Source organism: Aegilops tauschii, chromosome 2 (genome assembly GCF_002575655.3).
Source record: "Aegilops tauschii subsp. strangulata cultivar AL8/78 chromosome 2, Aet v6.0, whole genome shotgun sequence".
NCBI lineage: Eukaryota > Viridiplantae > Streptophyta > Magnoliopsida > Poales > Poaceae > Aegilops > Aegilops tauschii.
Window position 1 is genome coordinate 425,325,025 of NC_053036.3, and position 21,394 is coordinate 425,346,418.

General features: G+C 47.1%; 2 protein-coding genes and 1 pseudogene across 2 annotated transcripts; 1 reads left to right on the forward strand and 2 right to left on the reverse strand.

Annotated features, from left to right (window-relative positions):
• Positions 1–957: 957 nt before the first annotated feature.
• LOC141041709 (uncharacterized) lies at positions 958–5,633 on the reverse strand (annotated as a pseudogene).
• A 2,541-nt stretch (positions 5,634–8,174) lies between these two features.
• Positions 8,175–9,656, forward strand: LOC109781450 (uncharacterized). The gene has a single exon (XM_020340056.4). It carries the CDS (start codon positions 9,048–9,050, stop codon positions 9,276–9,278), a length of 231 nt encoding a protein of 76 aa, XP_020195645.1. The 5' UTR covers positions 8,175–9,047; the 3' UTR covers positions 9,279–9,656.
• Positions 9,657–13,505: 3,849 nt separating this feature from the next.
• On the reverse strand, positions 13,506–20,475 carry LOC109781454 (probable inactive ATP-dependent zinc metalloprotease FTSHI 3, chloroplastic). The gene is made up of 5 exons (XM_020340060.4): positions 19,400–20,475; positions 18,453–18,776; positions 18,072–18,372; positions 17,453–17,664; positions 13,506–14,003 (listed from the first exon to the last, which is right to left on the reverse strand). Exons 1-4 carry the CDS (start codon positions 20,303–20,305, stop codon positions 17,468–17,470), a joined length of 1,728 nt encoding a protein of 575 aa, XP_020195649.1. The 5' UTR covers positions 20,306–20,475; the 3' UTR covers positions 13,506–14,003; positions 17,453–17,467.
• Positions 20,476–21,394: the final 919 nt, after the last annotated feature.

The window sequence follows — 21,394 nt, forward strand, 5'->3', positions numbered from 1 at the left end:
CCTCTCCATATTGTCGATTATCCCACGTATAGGCCATACCTGACCAGCCCAAATCCTGGAAGGAAACCTCATCTACCACTTCCCTGAAGGCTTGCATCTGACGCTCTGGGCGGGCAGCTCTACTAAAATGCTCAGTAGAATACATGGTCTCGTTAAAATCTCCTATACACATCCATGCAGAATGTGGTAGAGAATGAAGGGTACGCAAGCACCGCCAACTATTGTGTCTATCTGTAGCACGCGGTGCACCGTAAAAACCAGTGAACCTCCATGACGAAGAGTTCTGAGCTTTGTTACTAACCAAAACATCAATATGACAAGTACTGAAGTTCTTTAACTCGACAAAGACATCACTAGACCAAAAAAGACCAATGCCGCCACTAAGGCCAACACTATCTATGGCAAAACAGCCACCAAAACCTAGCAAACTCTGTAAAGCCTCTACTCTTTTTGCTTTTATTTTTATCTCCATAACAAAGAGTAGAGCGGGTCCTTCCAGCCTCACAATACTGCGAAGCTCACGAACTGCTTCGAGGTTCCCAAGCCCCCGATCGACAATTCCAACTGATACAGCTCATTGGGACGGGCAGGACCGCGGCGCGGTCTCTGCCGAATTCTCTGGTGTAGGTTTCTTTTTCTTGGGCTCCCGGGCAAAATCCTCCTCCACAATGTTCTGTGTAGATGCATCAGCACTGGCCAATTTTGAGTTCCCAGCCACATCCCCATCCCCTCCATCAGTAAGCAGCAGGGTGGTTTTTGCAACAGGTCTATACGCCTGGTTTGGAGCATCCTTGCGCTTCTGCTGTTGCTTATTTTTGACGGGGGAGTTCACTTCCTCTCCTGTATCTTTTGCAGTACTAGAGCTCCTGGTCTTGTTACTTGCATTTGTTAGGAATAAGCAACTTGTATTTCCATGAGGCCATAGGCCGATATATATATATATACATGTACAGGTGTGGAACATATGCAGGAAACCCCTTATATAACGGGATAAATACAAAGGAGTACATGACTTATAGTATAACTCTAACACCCCCCCTCAAACTCATGGTGGAGGAACAACACTGAGTTTGGAGAGATAAAAGCCATGTTGTGCTCTAGTCTGGGCCTTCGTCAGGAAATCCGCCAACTGTAACTCGGAAGGCACATACTGAAGAGCAATAACCTGATCCTGCACACCAGCGCGCACATAGAAAGCATCAACACCAATATGCTTGGTGAGCTCATGCTTCACAGGATCACGCGCAATGCTAATAGCACATGTACTGTCAGATAAGAGCAGAGTCGGTGTAGTGACAGAAACACCAAAATCCTGAAGTAACCACCGTAACCAAGTCACCTCTGCCGTCAAAAGAGCCATGGCTCGCAACTCAGCCTCAGCACTCGAACGGGAAACTGCAATCTGTTTCTTCGTCTTCCAGGCAATGAGAGAACCGCCAAGAAAAACACAGTAAGCAGAAAGTGAACGGCGATCAGAAGGATCACTAGCCCACGTAGCATCCGAATAGGCCTGAAGCTGTAAAGAACTGGAGCTAGGAAAGAATAGACGGTGAGAGATCGCGCCCCGAAGATATCGGAGAACACGAAGGAGATGACTATAGTGAAGCGATGTGGGAGCAGAGACAAACTGACTCAGAATATGAACCGGATAAGAGATGTCCGGACGAGTGACAGCTAGATAGACAAGACTGCCAACGAGATGACGATAACGCGTCGGGTCAGGGAGAGGATCACCATCAGTAGCACGGAGGTGAACATTGAGCTCCATAGGAGTCTCAACAATGCGCTCGTCAGTAAGAGCAGCACGAGCAAGAAGATCCTGGATATACTTTTCCTGGGATATAAAAAACCCATCAGAGGTAGAAGAGACTTCAATCCCAAGAAAGTAGCGAAGAGGTCCAAGATCAGACATAAGAAACTGCTCACTAAGACGGGCCTTTACAAAGGCAATATACTCGGGGTCATCCCCAGTGATGATCATGTCATCAACATAGAGAAGAAGAAGAGTCCGACCACGAGGAGAAAGGTGAATAAACAATGCTGGATCATGAGCACTTGCTGAAAAACCAGCAGTAGTGACCACAGAGGCAAAACGCTCAAACCAGGCGCGAGGGGCTTGCTTAAGGCCATAGAGAGAGCGACGAAGACGACATACCATGCCATCAGGAACAGAATACCCAGGTGGTGGCTGCATGTACACCTCCTCACGCAGCTCACCATTAAGAAAGGCATTCTTAACATCAAGCTGAGATATAGACCAGTGACGTGCAGAGGCAACGACAAGAAGTGTACGAATAGTGGTCATATGGGCCACAGGCGCAAAAGTCTCGTCATAATCACGACCATGCTCCTGCTGAAAACCACGAGCCACAAGACGAGCTTTGTGATGCTCAAGAGAACCATCGAAGCGAGTCTTAACCTTGTAGACCCACTTACAAGTGATGGGACGGACTCCGGGAGGAAGAGAAACAAGATCCCAGGTACCAGTGCGTTCAAGAGCAGCAATCTCCTCTGCCATCGCAAACTGCCATTCAGGATGAACAACAGCCTGACGATAAGAAGTTGGCTCAAGAACAGCAGCACCAGCGGTGGGAAATCCAAAGCGATCAACAGGCGGACGAGGACGAGAACGCAAGCCATAAGTAGGCTGAGAGGAAGAGGACGACTCATCCAATGAGGCATCCACAGGTCGTGAACGACGAGTGTAATGCTGAGGATGAGATGGAACAATAGAAGGAGGAATCGCCAAGGTAGGATCGGGGGGTGGTGACGAAGAAGTCACCGGAGAGGAAGGCGTAGAATCCTGTGACATGCTAGGCGAGGAGACCGGAGAGGATGGTGGCTGCAAATCGACTAGAGGTGGAGAAGCAGAGGGAGTGGAACGAATAGGCACAGGCACGACGGGGGTGATAGGTGAGTCAGGAAAAGTGAGGAAAGAGATATCCTCCATTGAAAAAATCGAGGAAGATGGGCGTGGGTAAAAGGGACGAGACTCATCAAAAGTCACGTCTCGAGAGATACGCATCCGACGACCGATAGGATCCCAACAACGATAGCCCTTATGCTCATCACTTTAGCCTAAGAAGACACACTCAACAGACTGAGCGGTCAGTTTGGTGCGTTCGCGAGGGGCAAGAAGAACATAGCAAACACAACCAAACAAGCGAAGCATCGAATAATCGGAAGAACGGTCAAAAAGATGCTCAAAAGGAACGCCACCCTGCAAAGCAGCGGACGGCTGAAGGTTGATGAGATAGGCAGAAGTGGAGATAGCCTCGGCCCAAAAATGAGGCGGAAGAGAGGCGGCGATCATCATCGCACGAGCCGTCTCAAGAAGGTGACGATGCTTGCGCTCAGACACGCCATTCTGAGCATGAGCACCAGGACAAGAGAACTGGGCAAGAGTACCCTTCTCAGCAAGGACACCACGCAACATCTTAGAGATATACTCGCCAGCGGAGTCAGCACGAAAAACACAAATGGATGAAGAAAACTGAGTATGAACCATGGCAGCAAAGCTTATAAATAGACAACACTTCACTACGAGAAGTCATGAAATAAAGCCATGTGTAACGAGAGAAATCATCTATGAAAATAATATAGTATTTATGACCACCTTTCGAAGCAAAAGGAGCCGGACCCCATACATCAGAATGGACTAAATCGAAAGGACGCTTAGACACTGACTCACTATGTGAATATGGTAACTGAATCTGCTTGCCAAGACGACAACCCTAACACTCTAAAGAGACATCTCCTGAGACAGACCCCAGAAGACCTCGACGAACTAAAGACGACAGCCGAGAACCACACAGATGACCAAGTCGATGGTGCCACTGCTTGAAGGAACCAGTAACAGAGGCGACAGAAGCGGAGGAACTGGCGATGGTGGTGGCAGCGTAAGGAACATGAAGCCAGTCCAACTCCCAAAGACCCTGAGAATCACGGCGGCGAGGGCCAGCCCCAACCAGAGTGTGCGTGCGACGGTCCTGAACAGAACAAGAGTCAACATCAAGGATGACACGACAACCAGAATCAGTAAGTTGACCAGCAGAAAACAGATTCATAGTAAGTCGAGGAACATGAGCAACATCAGGAACACAATAAGAAGGAGTGGAAAGATTGCCTCTACTAGCAACAGAAAGCGGAGTACCATCAGCAGTGAAGACATGAATAGGAGAATCCAGCGATCGAAGAGAGGACAAAGCGGAAGAATGAGAAGACATATGAAAAGAAGCTCCAGAGTCCAGAACCCATGGGGATGTACCTGACTGTGTAGAGGGCGGTTGCGCAGTGCGGGAAGCATCAGTCACAGAACCAGCAGTACCCGTCGAGGAAGAACCTGAAGCCGCGAGCAGACGCTTAAGTCTCAGAATATCCTGCTCAGTCAAAGCAATGGCTGAAGCTGTCGAGGGAGATGACGAAGTCCCTGAGGATGGTGATCGCGCCTTGCGCAGGTGTTTCCGCTTTGTGTAGCACTGGGACTCAATATGACCATCATTGTTGCAGTAGTCACAATGTGGACGGGGGCGACCTGAGCCTCCAGAAGGAGTGGGCAAGAGCGGCGGAGCACTGGAGCGAGAATGAGTTGGTGCAGCGGGTGGAGTGGAAGAAGCCCGAGTAGCGAGCACAGAGGGAACCTCCAGCAAACCAGCACCACGTAAGCGAGTCTCCTCATCACGAATCTCCGAAAGCGCCTCCATGAGAGAAATACGGCCACGAGCAAACAACTGAGCACGCCGGGTTTCAAACTCCTTACGGAGCCGAGACAGGAACTCGTAGACGCGATGAAACTCTAAATTGGCCTGGACAGCCTGGCAGCAGGGGTAAGTACGACAACCAGCACCGCGGAGAGAATCAAGCTGGCGCCAGATAGCAGAACTCTGTGCATAAAAGTCATCAACAGTAGAGTCACCCTGCTGAAGAGCATGCTCCTGACGAACCACAGAAAGGTATAAGGCATCACCAGAGGGCTCATAGCGCTGACGAAGACAGGTCCACATCTGAAAGACAGTAGGAAGACCCAGAAACTCAGAAGCAAACTAAGGCAGAACACTAGCAGTGAGAACAGCTGCAGCACGAGCATCATTATCAAGCCACTGGGTGTAAACAGACAAAGCACCATGATACGTCTGAAGAGCCTCCTCATAGGCCAAAACCCTCTCATCATAGGCACGATCAGCAGCCTCATCAGCAAGCTTAGCCACATCCTTGGCGACCTGATTAGCGTCCGTAGGGAGAACCAGTGGAGTCGGCGGAGTAGGGGCCACTGGAGGAACCGGACGTGGCGGACAGCAGACCTCACCAGAAAGAACACCCCAGAGACGAATGCCACGCATGTGAATGCGCATGAAGCCAGCGAACTCGGTGTAGTTAGTACCATCGAAGATCACCGGACAGCGAGGGACAGCTACATAGCCCGATGCAGCAGACATTTTTTTTAGCAGAGATCAGAACTTCCAATCGGGAACGGGATGCTCGATCTGGGCAGAGAAATCGATCGAGGCAGTCGGGCCGAGCAATCAGGGGCAACGGCGGGAGTCGTCGATCAGTAGGGAGCGAGGCCGGTTGGGGAGCGGGAGCAGCTTCGGCGGCGGCTGGCTTCGAGCGGGAGGGAGCAGCTTCGGCGGCTGCGGGCTTCGAGCGGGAGCAGCTGCGGCGACGGCGGCTTCGAGCGGGAGGGAGCGAGGAGCGGGCGGAGTGGGCTTCGAGCGGGAGGGAGCGACGGCGGCTTCGAGCGGGAGGGAGCGAGGAGCGGGCGGAGCGGGCTTCGAGCGGGAGGGAGCAGCTTCGGCGGCTGCAGGCTTCGAGCGAGAGGAAGACGAGACGGATCAATAGCACGAGTTGCAGCATGCAAAAAATTGACCTAGCTCTAATACCATGTTAGGAATAAGCAACTTGTATTCCCATGAGGCCATAGGCCGATATATATATACATGTACAGGTGTGGAACATATGCAGGAAACCCCTTATACAACGGGATAAATACAAAGGAGTACATGACTTATAGTATAAGTCTAACAGCATTATGTTCCCTGGAGGAGTTCTCTGAAGTCGCCGGTTTCCTGAAATCTTCCGGCGCACGCAACTTTGGACCAAACAGCAGGTCACCCTTTTCATCCCGGGACCCTGGCGTTGGACAGTATAGGTCTGAATGACCCAACTTACCACAGGAGAAGCAAAATAAGGAACTTGCTCATACTGCATACATACATATCCACTTTCTTCTTCCTGGCAGAATCAATCAAAATCCATCTCCTAAGGGGCTTGTCCACATCAATGGATATCCTTGCACGCAGAAAACCACCATTATGATCAAAAGTAACAGACTGGGCATCCTTATCCATCTGTTTAGCAATTGGGTTCCACCATGATTCATCTCTCAAATTGTAGGGAAGGTCAACAACCCTAACCCAAATCTGTAGACAATCAAATTTAAGCTCATCTGGCCGCATGCAGTCATCAAACTCCGCAAGCACCACAGCGTTTTTGTTGATGTGCCATGGCGATCCACCCCAGACACGATCTCTATCTCACTGATTCTCAAATTCAGCCACAAACTTGTTGAAACCAACTGATCTGAACTTCAGTCCCCGTGGGTTTCCCCACGCCGGCCGGAGTGCATTGGTGATAGTATGAATATGGAAGTGATTTCTGTGGAGAACTTTACCAGCCAATAGCCACTTCACGGGACCTCCGTCAGTGCGGTCATCGATCACCAGGGGGGTCGCCTCCTCTTCAGATATATCTAGCTTGCCCAAAGCTTCCTCGAGTTTCTTCCTGGCCTCCCGACCCAAACTGGCCATCCTCTCCTGTCCCGCCCCCCGCTGAGGCGTTCGGCGCAGCCATCTTCACACGCGAGCAGGCAAAGAACCGATCAGCCCCGGCGACAAATCACCGGGCGGAAGCCTAGTTCCACCGTCAAAACCCTAGTCGCCCCTGGCGCCGCCAGAGCGTATTAGGGTTTTGGGGAAAAAACGATTCGCTCTGATCGCTAGAGCTTATCCTAAGTATGTGCACTGTTCAATCAAGGAACAAATACCACAAAAATGTAAATACATTGATATTTTAGCATGTTTTCACTTGAAGATAAGCTTAAATGATGAACTTGGCTCATAGTCGGGCCATTGTTTTAGTAATAAATAATGTATGATTATGTGCATCAGTCGATGTAAAGGCTAGAGGTTATCCACCTTTTCCAAGAAAAGAGAACCATACTTTCCAGAAACCGTGCCTCACTCCACACAAATACAATCAACTTGCCCCGGGTCTATTCGTATGGGAAATGGGTGTTATCATAATCAAACTTTCAAAAAAGGTTTTCAGAAGAAGAAGAAAAATACTACCTCTGTCCCATAATATAATATGCTATTATAACCAATAACCCTCCGTCTCACAATATAAGATATTCTCCAACGTTGACCCATAAAACAAACATGATATCCGTTCGCGGACGGGTGGATGTTAGGGCATCTCCAACACTGACCTCCAAAACAAGCACAATATCCGTTCGCGGACATGAATGCGGGAGCCGGCCATCCAAACGCGTCCCCTAAACATCCGTCCAGGTCCGGCCAATCTGAAATTCAAATGCAAAGCGTTGGATCACAACCAAAAAGAGGCCGATGTTTATAGTTTTTATACATGCCCGATCACAAAAGTATCTCAACCTCGCTCACTCTGCCGCCGGCTCCTCCTCACCATCCGCTTCCTTCTCGGCTGCCTCCTTCTCCGCCTTCTCCAGCTGCTCCTTCAAGCGCTTCAACATCCTAAGAAGGACGGCTTGCACGATCATCCTTGCATTGTCATTCAACTCCTCCATCTTCAAGGCCAGGACGGCGTCTGCATGGACGGCGATGGCGCGCGGTGGCGCCCTGCGTCCCAGGCCCACCCGCCCCCTGCACCACTCCCGCACCCAGCATGTCCGCCGCCACACGCCTGCCACCCTTCTTTTTGAGTGATGCCACCTCCTTTGCCTTATGTTTGAGGTGGTGGGCTTTTGCCGTTCATCGAGTTGATCTTTCGGGCAGCTTCCTTCATCGGATACTCCACCACCGCCGTCTCCAGCACTTTTTGTACGGGTCCATGCGGCGGCGGCGGCGAAAAATGGCAGGAATTGGGGTGGAGAGCGGCGGGATGGTAGAGGAGAGGATTGAGAAAGGGGGTTTTGCCGTGGAAACAGTGTAGCCAACTCCAAATGCGCAGGCTCCGCCTCAGTTTTGGGTGTGCCGGAGGTGTCGGAGTCTAAAGTGGCTGGTGGCTGGACTCCCGTAAAGCCCCCTGATTTGTTTTCGGTTTGCGAGAAAACGAACACCCAGACTGATGCGCAGACAAATGCGATACACCATTGGTTGGTTTGTGGCGTCCGAACAGTTTGGTCCCGGCAAATGCGGACAATTTTGGGGTAGGCGTTGAAGATGCCCGTATTTACAACCGATATGATCAGGGAGTAGACCTAACTTGTGGTGCATGGTACTGAAATTAACGAAGAGACATGGGTAGTTTACTGTTTACACACAGAGATTCCAAACGTATGTACGTATGTAGGTAGAATGGATCGAGCGATACGTATATTTTCTGTCTCGGAGGGATCGAACTCAAATCTACTTTTCCTAGCAAGGACAGTCTCAGTATTTCACCAACCACCATATCGTGCGCTACAGATGGAGCATGTACGGCCGTGCTTTAGCATCTTTTCACATCCCGCAATCCGGACCGCTCGATCTCAATCTCGATCGGGTGGCGGAAATCGTGGCCGTCCGGCCTCGATCTCCCCGATCGGGCGGCTTTAGTGGCCGAGGACCGGAAGAACCCTAACCACCAGACTAGGGCTAGCTCTCTCCTGTACAGACACACACAAACACACGCGCAAGCCACCATGCCATGCCATGCCATGCAAGGCTTCTCCGGCCTATAAATAGAGGGTGGCCTCTTCACACCTTCCTTGAGCACAAGCCAGACAGCCACTCTCCAACCACCACTGGTTAGCTAGCTAGCTAATCATCACACACACTAAACTTAATTAACAAGAGAGGTAGCGCCAGTATATGGGAAGGAGGTCGTCCTTCTTCTGCGCCATATTCAGCTTCTCGCGGAGGTCGAGGCGGTACGCCTACGTCGACGACGAGGATAGCGACTGGGAGCAGCCGCCGGCGCCGGGGCTGCGCAAGGTCAGGTCCAGCGACGAGGACTCCGGGTGGTGGGTCGGCGAGCGCGACGTCGACCAGAAGGCCGCCGACTTCATCGCCAGCTTCCGCCAGAGGAGCCTCGTCGCCTGAACGCCCAGCTGCCGCCGACGCCGCCTATACATGTACGTACGTGCCCAGCTAGGGCGTACGTCCAGGTTATCGCGTACGTATAGGGAATAAGATCGATCTGCCGGGAGCTGGCGCAAACGTACGTGCCTAGCCAGCTTCCCGATGAGCTAGTATTTATGTAGACATATCAAGTGTGAGTGTGTGTGTGTGTGTGTGTGTGTGTTGATGTGATCATATGTTATGTATCTTCGGTTGTGCAGTACGTGTGCGTGAGTACTATCTAGGTTTCGTAAGTGTTCTGTCGAATAATGCAGCCCAAGAGATGACAAGGGATTTAATGAAATCATGTACGGGTGGTGTGTGTGTGTGTCTATATATATATATTATATATTGCATGTATGTGCTGATCTCGATACATGAACTGCATGTCCAAATGCACTCTTTGCAACCATAGATGCGCCATTGTCCCAAGATTCTGTGATCAACCGGAGAGATATGAATTATCATCCATGTACATTATAGATTTATTTACTTTTGCAAAAAGATCAGATCTATTATAATTGTTCACCGGAAGTACAAAGCATCTCAAATATAACAAAAATTACATTGAGATTTCGAGACCATCGAATGAACACTACCGCCGCTAGAACGAGCCGCTGACGCGCCGCTGTCGCCGCTCCTCTACCGGAGCTGGCTGGACCTTGTCGATGTACACTATAGATTATCATGTTTCAGACGGTGGCGTACATTTTCTACACAGGGCAATGTGTGAATTCACATGTAAAATGGAGCAAATGGTATGTGCATATAGAAGAAGATTTAGCACGATGGCAAGTGCCATGTTTTTTGTTTTCTTTTTTCATATTATGATTACCTTATTAGAGAGACAGTTCTATTAAGATTATTTGTTAAAATTTACAATAAAATTATGTGTCTTAAGATGATTCTACATAAAGCGAAACTAGAATTAAATGCAATGATGCAAATATATGGTGAAACCCACTCTTAAGATTCTCTTGTTCAAGAGACTTCTATTCTCTGACCTTCCCCTCTTCTTGGTGAAACCCACTCTTAAGATTCTCTTGTTCAAGAGACTTCTATTCTCTGACCTTCCCCTCTTCTTTCTCCCGCATTAGTGATTATCCTACATGGTAAGACGAAGAGCGCGCTATCATGCCTTTGTAGATGACCTTTATGCTTGTGCTTTGTGGTGTTTTGCCTCTCTAAGATTTTGTTTGGTATTGGGGTGGACTATGATTATATTGTTTACATAACCATCTTTTGGACGTGAAAGTTTTCACCATATGTGTCGTCAACATCTGCCTATTTCACCTATTTTTGCACAGCTCATTATAAACTAATAAGTAAGTACATTGGAAATTTCAGTAACAAAAATTTGAGCATGATGCTTTTTGTCATTATTCTTTTTGTCGATCCAACAAATCTAGTGCCCAAATTATTCTGAGTTTTCTAAAAGAAAAGAAGAAAGGATAAATTTAGCTCACGCAAATCTAGTGCCCAAATTATTCTGAATTATTATGCTTTTTTTGGAAGCATGCATGTGTTCCATGTCTACAAATACCCATCTATTTTTTGGTACTACTTCATGATTTACACCACATTAGTTAATTTTTCAACGGACAAGTAAGCGCATGCAATCCGCTTCCATTTCGAACATCGACCCCCCCCCCCCCCTCCCCCTCACCTTTGTCCCAGCGTTCACCGCGCCAGAGAAGCCCGTGAGTCGTACGACGACAATGGTGGAGAGGCGCCCTCCGGGTGTTGCTCATCACGGTGGTGAGTGGTGCGCCCGTGTTCAGCGGTGGGTCACCGCGAACTGGTCGGCAGCCAGCGGTTCGGTCCAGCATCCTTGCTCGCGATGCTACCCTTCTAGTCGGGGCGCGGCATCACCTTCGGGCTTGGATCGTGATACAAAGCATCCTTAGCTCCAATGTTTAGCAGTCATGTTTGCCTCCTCTCATATACACGTGGACGTGTCATCAATTATCTCGATCCATTCTGCTACTTGCCGGCAGGGTCGACACTCCTCAGTCCGGAGTGAGAGGGGAGAGAGCCCTTTCCAGCGGCAGTGTGATGGGGCATTGTGACGAAGTCCGGTGATTTCATCTAGGAGACGTGGTTGGCTAAATAAATCCACACGGTCGAACGATACAAGGTGTATGGGGTGAAGACTATTTTGTGAGAAACACTTCATTAATCAAGCAGATTGTTCAGTTGTTAGACTGCTCACAGTGGGGAGTAACATAGAGTAGTAACTTGCAGACCTTACTAGCCTATGTTACTACCTCCATAGTGGGTAATAACATATGAGTGGTATCATGAAATAGTTCATTTATTAGGCTATAGACTTATTATACCTTGAAATGTGTGATGTTACAGTAACTACCTAAGTTACCACAAACCCCTCTCTCCTCATTAATTAGCTGCCACATAAGTAATCTTGTATTGAAATGTGTGATGTTACTAGTTAAGTTACTTCCATTGTGACTAGTCTTAAAAGACACTACATATATGCCACCATATGGTGTTAGCTACTTGGGAGTAATTGATGTTAATTAAGCAGTTTGGCTAAACAACTCGATTAATCAGCACATGAGCTACTCGGTAGGCAACTGCGTGGTTAATTAAGCATATTGACGCTCGCACTACCGATCGATTCAGGATTTGATGACGAGGGGACAGCACTTGAAACGGCGTCTACAGGGGAAGAATGAGCCCCTTTTTCTAGCTGGGTCCGGAAAGCAACTCAACTAGAAGGCTAAAACTATTCCATCGGCCCGCCCAGAGATCTAGGTCTCTAGCAACTGAAAGTCACTTGTCAGTGCGTGCATCGCTTTTCCCTTCTTGTCTCGACAATATTCTTCGTCATCTTACTTGTCTTCGCCTTTTCCTTATTCTCACCGATCTCATCTCTGCCCCCTTTTCATCAGTGTAATCGATGCGATACGAAACCGAAACCGTAGTCGCCTGGCTGCGCATGTGCGGTCAGTATACGAAACCGTAGCTATACACTTGCGTCTGAATATTCTAGTAGATTCTAGGGCAAACATACCGAACTGAGATCTTTCAGTGTTGTACCTGTCAATATACGCCGTATGCCCTTCCTCAGTTTTCTAGCAGAAATAGTGCAGTGTGCTTATCTCGGATGCCAACATCATGTCATATCCTAATTCCATAGCACATTGCAATTTGCAACTTGGAGGCAAAAGTGACATGGCACGCACCATCACCTTCAATTTGTACGCGTCTCTTCAATTAGTCATTCCTGTAGCTAGTAGCTTCCAGAGCTATAAGGCGTAAAAGCGTCTCGCAAGCCCAGCTCCTTGCACAAACATGAAACAACCTAAGGGAAATGCTTCAAGATATTAACATGAAACATATCTGCAAACAACATAGTTGAAGACTGTTAACTACCAGATGGCTATAATGTAGCTACTGGCCATATTAATTCCCGATGATGTGCCGACCAGCAGGAGTACGACCCGAGCAGTTCCGCAAAACAGCAGCAAGAAAAAACCGCCTTGAATGAAACATAAGCTGAAATTCAATGAGAGCTGCAGATGCCAAGAACAAAACAGCGAAAGCTACAAGTCAGTTGGAAAATCCCATCTTGATCCCTTTTTGGCCCGCGGTTTGATCCTGCGGACAAGCGTGTCGAAGCAGAACCAGAGTAGAACATGGTCACAAGAGCACAAGGAGCCCAGAAGAAGGCACGCCAAAAGCCAAACCACGCCCTTGATTCCTGTCTATTGACAGGTCGGCATCCACATACCAAAGCTCTCTCTGCCTTTATTTTTCTCTTGCTGGGGAAGAGCAGAAGAAACTTCCCCTCTGGTACTCAAAGCCTCGAAGGGTATATGTCCTGATTCTGCAGCCCTTGCATGGCTTTCCAATTATTAAGGTCATGTCAGCGTTGCGAGCTTGCGACGGGATGGGTATGTGTCCCTGACAGCAGGCTGCTTTCCTGGATCAAGCAGACAGGGTCGTTCTCCGACCAACTGTCAGGGAATCCACTTGCCCCTGCGCCAAGCACCCTTCTTGCCCAATCCTCACTCCTGGAAACCCTGATGCTCAAGTAAACTGTCAGGGTTATCAAACAAATGCTGAAGAAAAAGGACTAGCATGAGATACAACACACTCTGAACTGAAAGCTAACAAATCTAAACAAGTTTATAGAGGAACAGCAGATGACAATGGCATAACCAGAAATGTGGCAAGACGTAAAGATTGGCTGATCTGCTGAGCAATTCTGTCTACTTGCAATCATACACATTGTTGTGGCTCCAACTGCAGCGGAACTCTTAGATGGTACAAAGTGAGCCAAATGGCAAGTTCGTGTACAGCAGAATTGGTGTGACCCTATCTTGTAAACTAATGCAGACTATTCTATTGACATTATGAGCTATGGAACAAAACAAGGTTTAGTGCCTGTATCAAAATTACGGAGCGTAAAATTGATCCAAGTCAGTAGTAAAATTCATGGACCGTGTATTGCACATTCACATGCTAATCTATTATCATCTGTAACAGCTTTCTGCTGGCCGGGTCGCATCATAATTCACCGAATAATGCACCAGTCCGCTGCCCTACTAAGTGCACAGTGCAGTCTCCTCCACAAATAGAGTTGAATTGCATATTTACTGCCTTGCAATTGTACCCAGCAGATCCCCTAGTTCATGGACGATTTTGATACCAGGTCAGTTGATGCTTATCTCCCTCTTGGATCTGCAAAACAGAAACAATAATTACATTGCAATTTCAACAGAGCAGATATTTAATGTACAAAATACCACAATACTAAAGATATTTTCACAGGACCGCAGAATTTGTGATCAATCATATCACAGAACTATAGATATAGCAATTATTTAACTATGCCATGTCGGCCGAGTTTTATGATATTATTGATCCCAAAATCTGTAGTTATGTGATATATAATTGGTCCGCAGGTCTCTAGTTCTATGAGACTGTATTCTAGTTTTCAGATGGTCTGTACAATAAACCTGTAGTTTTATGAAATTCACTAATTTCAATAGGATTCGATCAGATGAAATATCATGACTTTTTAAGGAAAGAGACTGAAACATTATTAGTTGCCTTATCAGTATAAAAGTTGCAGGAACATTTGATTTGTTGCAAACACGCAATGTCCCGGTTGAGAAAATATTAGGATGGTGCAGTTTCTTACAATATCTCAATAGTGAACAGAATTACGGTTCGACATTTAAGATAAATAAGAGATGTGAAAGTGCTCCCAGGACCCTATCTCACGCGTGGCTCCTCCTCTTCTTTACTCTTTCCAGCTATCGCATCTCCCGATTATACTCCCGTGAATTAATTCATTCGCATTTTCCCCAAAACAGTCTGTTGATGCAATAAGTATGTAGTGCTCCATCATCATCCATCTATTTATTTGTGTCTTCTTCACTCAAATTCTCACATCTCTCATGTACTACTTTCAATCCTTTTGTTGCTTGCTGCCGGCCCTGCGAGGGCAAGAGTACTAGGTCGCCAATTCATCAAGAAGATTAAGCACGCTACCAAAACCACACGCGGTGCCGCCACGTGGTCTTCCCCAATTAACGAAAGGCTATTTCATCTCTTTTTGTTTCTATGTTCAATTTATAGTGTATGATATTTGCCTCTTATTTTTATCTTCTGAAATTTCCACCAGTTCTAGAACTAGGAAATTTGAGCCGGGATACAAAAAAATAAGAAAAGGAAAAAGATTGAAAACTCACTCGACATCCAGATAAAGACGTCAAAGAATCGAATTTTTCTTTTGAAAATAAGAATTTAGATACTCGTGCTCACGAGGTTCACAGGATGAATGCTAAAACACACAGCAGAAGGGTGATATATATAACAAAGCACTGTTTTTTTAGTGTTGGAGGCCTTGTTTTCTAATTGCTATTTATTATGTCGAGGGCCTTAATTTTTTATTTCGCACCTGGCCTCCGTTTCCTCGGATACGGCCCTGCGTGGTCGCCGCATAACAGCGGCGCACCAGGTGAGCTCCAGATACAAAACTAGCTCATGACAGTACATAATTAGTTGTGCTCTCGCGATGATGAAATTAGTTGGTGGGCTCGTTCATCAATGCTGTTGGAGATCATTTAGCATGTGAGTACATCTGTGCAAGGGAGATCAAACCATGGAAACCCGTCACCAGAATGTTATACCTCCCGTCTAGGCCGCTAAGTCCGTTACCAGGATGGCAATTATTGTGCGGGCTACACGTGTGGGCCATGATGACCTGATAAAGGAGGAAAGATAACTATATACATTTGAGAATACGATGGGGAACACAAATCCCAAAACAAATGATTGACCAGGATATTGAGACTATCTGGGCTCGGGCGCCATTTTGAGTTCTCCATGTGAAAACAGGTTGTGTTGCATGCACCAACTCTGTCAGAAGCTTTAGGTGAGAATCATAGTTCATACCATCCTCGGTGATAGGCTCAACCAGACCTACAACGTGCACTTAGCATTGGACAGGATCTGGAAACCTCCTTACCTCAAGATGTGAACACAATACCTAACCTCAACACACACACAAAATATTTCCTCAGGAAAAGTACCAGCCTTATTTCAAAATGAGAATCTCTAAATTTCAATACCATGATAGGTGTCATGAACAAACCAAATGAGTGAACAATCTACGGATACTTCAATTAGTCCACTGTAATATTTACCCGCATAAAGAAAGGATTCATTGAAAGGATAAATTTATTGTTGATAAAATGTCGATATGTACAACCTGCTGATTAATTCAAAAGTTGCATTTCCCAGGTAAGCATCAATAGATTTTTTTCTTAAAATGCCATCTTTTTTATAACAAATTTCAATAATATATGACGTAATTCATAAATTACAACTATATGACCCCGTCGGCCTTGCTTGGGCCGAAGAGGTACTCTTTGGTCTCACATAGGCCAAAGAGCCTTCTTCGGTTTTGTTTGGGCCGAAGACTGGACGGCCAGGGCCGAAGAGATGACTTCGGGTGCGTGAAGACCGAAGAGGTCTTCGGCCTCGTGAAGGCCGAAGAGTGCATGCGCACGCTGGCTGGCTGGCGCTCATACTCAGCAGCTGCACGTACGCTGGCTGGCTAGCTTGCTGCCTATGCATGCAGCAGCCTTTGCTCGTGGATACGGACTCGATGGAATTGACCCGCCGTTCATCGGGATGGAGACGGTACCACATGCGCACGTACATGCACTGTCTACGTATACTAGTTTAGTGCTCTGCATGTGCATGTACCACATACGTATACTTGTACTAGTGCAGGATTGTTTTGCCAATTACGTGCAAGTGCATGGTCGACAGTAGTAGTCTGTGTTACAGCCGCGTACTACTGCACATGCATTAGTACATGCTGCAGGTCGTGGTGGGGAGTTGCTGAGTTGGGAAGTGTATTTCATGAGAGGGAGGCATACATGCGGCCTGTTGAGTATGTACATACACGTATAGCACAACGCGCATGGGAATCGATCAATCAATTCAGCTAATGTGGGCCTTCGGTTGGACTAATCACGTTACAAAGGCTGCTGCATGCATATGGCAGCAAGCCAGCTAGCCAGAGTGCAGCTGCAACGAGGCACGCACTCTTCGGCCTTCAGGAGTCCGAAGACCTCTTTTCGGCCCACTGCAAACCGAAGACTGCTCTTCGGCTCAGGTCGTCCCGTCTTCGGCCCAAAGATAATCGAAAGAGGCTCTTCGGCCTAAGCGAGACCGAAGAGTACCTCTTCGGCCTACACAAGGCCGACAGGGTCATATAATTGTAATTTATGAATTAGGTCATATATTATTGAAATTTATTATAAAAAAGATTACATTTTTGAAAAAAAATCGCTTCAATAAATAGGTCATCTGAAGTTGAGCACTCTAGATAAACGAAATAACAGCTTCCATGGCCCTTGTTTTTTGGATAATGAGACGTTGTATTACTACCAAATCCCTTGCTATTCCATTTTATGTTTTTGCTTACCATGACATACAGCAGCAGCAGGACACCAAAATGAAACAACCTTGAATTGGCATTGTGAATTTTGGCTCCTTTAGCATGTATATCGTTTCAATTAGAAGGTCATCAATTTGTCAAGCTACTTATAGGAATTTAAAAGAAAAAAGTTGATGAAAAAAATCATCAAAAGGGACAAAGTCGAGTATACCTTGAAAAACTCCAGTTAGCTTAACGTATGATAACCCATAAGTCCTTGAAAATCATCTGGATTTGATGGTTTATTTCCAGGTTTAGGTAACCATGGAAATAACTTGGTAAGGCCTTCTCTTGCAGAATCAGGACCCTTTTGTCTACCATTGACCCCATATTTTTCCCTCTCAATGGCATCCATTATATCCTCCCGAGCCACAATATCACCACCTTGACAGAACACAATCATCCTCAGAATCTTGCAATAATGTAACTTCTTAATTATCATACATTTCATCAACTTAACCATTTTAAAAGACAACTCTTTTTCCAAAACATGGGAAATAGACAAAACAGAAATGCAGGTAAGATTGTAATTTCTCAGTAATAATTTAGAACATGGTGGAGTCAAACTGATAAGAGAATGCACTGGCAGTTTACAAAGGAACCACAAGTCTTGCACTGTTCCACTGAAAATGGACCACAAAATTGCAGGTTTTACACTTTGGAACTCTAAGCATTTCTTAATAAAGCGATTTTAAATTTGCTTGCAACAAATATGATACTTTAAGCATAAGGAACCAATTGACTTGCTCTAAGTCTTATGTATCTGATGATATAAGATGACTTTAACTTACCTCTTCGAGCAGCTAGTAGAGCAGCCTCATTAACAATGTTTGCTAGATCTGCACCAACCAATCCTGGGGTCACATTAGCTACCAGATCACAAATTATTTCGGATTCCTCTTCTAAAGGAACTTTTCTGAGATGAACAGCTAAAATCTTTCTGCGGCCTTCCAAATCAGGCACACCAACAAAAACCTTTCTTGAGAAGCGACCAGGCCGACAAAGAGCAGAATCCAGAGCCTTAGGTCTATTAGTAGCAGCCATGACAATAACTTTCACGTCCGAGTCAAAACCATCCATTTCAGTAAGCAGCTGGACAAAGCAATAATATGTTCATCATTTAATATGACTTCACAAAGAAAACAGAACGTAGTAAGAGAGCTAAATCACACCTGATTTAGGGTTTGGTCCCTCTCATCATTAAAACTTCTACCTCTGCTTCCACCAACAGCATCAAGTTCGTCAATAAAAATGATTGACGGAGCAGCTTCTTTGGCTTCCTTGAATAATTCCCTTACACGGGCTGCTCCTCTTCCAACAAACATTTCGACAAATTCGCTAGCAGAAACAGAGAAGAATGGAATTCCAGCCTCTCCTGCAACTGCCTTCGCCAGCAAAGTTTTCCCAGTTCCAGGAGGGCCAGCAAGCAGAACACCCCTGGGTAATCTTGCTCCCAGCTTCTTGTAGTTCAGTGAACCACGCAAGCAGCTCACTATCTACATTAAGAAATTATAATAGTGTACAACAGTTTATGAGTCTTGTTGATATTCAGTCAATAGAAGTACATAACTAACTCATATGAAGAACCAAAAACAAGACATCAGCTAAAACAAATATAATTCCTAGCATCAGCAAGCCTAAGCAGTCAATACTACAGAATCCATAGATACAAGTACTGATTATTAATAGAGTGAATTCCAGTTTTTTACCCTCTATTTTGCAATTGCATATGTCGAATACAAAGGGTATTTTATTGAAATTGCTGAGAATACGGGAAAAGTCGACCTGTGGCATTCTATTGAAATTACAAACAATACGGGAAAAGTTTAGTTGGCAAGAATAATACCCTTTGTATTCGACATATGCAATTGCAAACTCCCAGTCGACCTGGATTTCTTAAAATGAGAATTGACGAGATTAGCAAGACCTTACTCTAAGATCCATGTGTGGGTAGGGCTTGTTATAGAGAATGGGTGTAAAATTTGTTAATTCCTTTCTTAAACTTGATTGATTGACATTTTGCTGACTTGCTATGTCCATTGTCTACTGGTCTGCATATCATCGACATTACAGAAAACAATCATCATGAGTAAAAAGTAGAGAGGTCATATATGTTCACCTCGACAAGCTCCTCCTTGGCTTCATCCACGCCCTGGACATCGTCAAATCCTACCTGCTGCTTCCTGGGCCGGCGGCGCTTGTCCGCACTGCCCCCAGACGACATCTGCCTCTGTAAGAACCACATCATCGGCAGCAGTGAGAGCCACAGCGTGAGCAGCGTGGTCAGCATGTCCACCAGCAGCCTCCCCGCCGGCCGTGGAGCAGACCGGTAGTCCACCCCGCCCTCCCGCATCAGCCCCAGCAGGAACCCCTCGTCGTGCGGCACCCTCCTCGCGTAGTACGGCCACTTCGGCACGGCGGCGCCCCTACCGGTCTCGTGCTCGTCTTCGCCGCTGCCGACGTCCTCGGCCTTGCTGAAGTAGATGCGGCGGGAGTCCTCCTCGAACGCGACGGCGGTCACGGCGCCCGCGCGCAGCCCCGCCAGGAGGTCCGCGTAGGCCACCTCCTGGGCCGGGTTTTTAGGCAGCGTGAGCCGCGCGGCGAGCAGGAGAGCCCCCAGGACGACCGACGCGACCGCGGGCGGCGGCACGCGACGGATGGCCCGCCGCAACGCCGCCGCGGCGTCGCCCGCGAGCTCCCGCGGCGACAGCAGCCGCAGGAGACGCCACCGCAGCACGCGCAGCCGCGGCCTGAGCCGCAGGCGCCGCCGCAGGCTCTTGGGTTGGTCCGCGCGGAGCCCCAAATCGGCGCCCTGGTCCTTCTCCACCTCGCCGACCTTGGCACGTACCGGGCCCCTCCACCGCAATCGCAGCCTCGCGTAACGCCCGGCATCAGGCACTCCGCCGCAGCATCCATAGCTCTCACTGTTAGCGAAGCAGCTCCGGGAAGAAGTGGGGTGCCTGAAGCAGACGTGGTGCCGCAGGAGAGAGGCAGCGGCAGCGGATAAGGGGGGAAGAGACGCCATTGGAGCCACGTACTCCCTCCTAGCTCAGTTCGTTACCGCCATTCGATCGGACAGAGGTCGCGCGGGATGCGCGCACGAGGTGTTCGAGGGAATTCCTCCCGGAAGAAGAGGCGGCGTGTTGCCGGCTTGGCCTGGTGATGATTCGTGGACGGAGAGGACCATAGCCGAACAGATTGTTTTTTTTTATCCGGCAAATTGCTCTTTTTTAGCAAAATCCGGGAAATTGCTGGTCGTGGGCTTTCTACTGCCCGCTTGTGGATCCAGGGTTCCAGACCCTATGAGAATGTGCGTTATGCGCCAGTTGGCGCGACAGCGCTCAGTCGCCGCTCGCATGGGCTGGCCCAAATGCGTTGCTCATTAGCCCGCTGAAGTTTGTAGACTGTGCGTTTTAGGCCACGTTCGCTTCTGTTTCCTAGTCACTTGCCCCTTAAAATTGTCTCAAAAAAAATTGTCCCTCAAAAAAAATCTCTGAAAAAACCAGCAACTGGTACTTGTTTAAAAAAATGGCTAATAGTTTTTTATAGATTTAAAAAATTGTGAAATAAAAAAAGATCATGAATTTTAGGAAAGTTCAAAATTTTGAGAAATGATCGCAAATTTTAAAACATGATAACGAATTTGGAAATTTTAAGAAGCGTTCCTGAGTTTGAAAAAATCATGGATTTTAAAAAAAAACATGGATTTGAAAAAACTGGTCATAAATTTTAAAATGCTCGCTTGTTTGAAATAAATCCACGGTTTTCACAAAATGTTCATGATTTTTGCGGAAAATGGTTCATAAAATTCAAAAAATTCACAGATTAAAAAAGAGTTCATGAAAATTGAATACAAAGGAATAGAGAAAAAAATGAACAAAATACACAGCAAATAGAAAACCAGGCTAGAAGCTTCGAGAAGCTTGTCAAAAAAACGAAGTCTGGTATGTCCTAGGTCCTTAAGTGGGCCATCTTGTTACTAAGACACTCGAAGGTGGTGTGACTGCCACCTTCAGAAAAGGCTAAAACTGGCGCTATGAGCGCCGAATTCCGATCAGTCTCCCGAGCAAAAGAATGGAATGGAAGGTTTGTGTCTGCGATTTTCCGAACCATG

What these genes read in the sequence shown, in the direction of transcription:
- LOC109781450 (XM_020340056.4), top strand. Translation starts at nt 9,048, where the DNA reads ATGGGAAGGAGGTCGTCCTTCTTCTGCGCCATATTCAGCTTCTCGCGG.
- LOC109781454 (XM_020340060.4), bottom strand. Translation starts at nt 20,305, where the DNA reads ATGGCGTCTCTTCCCCCCTTATCCGCTGCCGCTGCCTCTCTCCTGCGG. An exon ending in CCAAGGAGGAGCTTGTCGAG is followed by an intron (nt 18,777 to 19,399) that starts GTGAACATATAT and finishes TTCTTAATGTAG; the next exon opens with ATAGTGAGCTGCTTGCGTGG. An exon ending in TCTACTAGCTGCTCGAAGAG is followed by an intron (nt 17,665 to 18,071) that starts GTAAGTTAAAGT and finishes TGTTCTGTCAAG; the next exon opens with GTGGTGATATTGTGGCTCGG.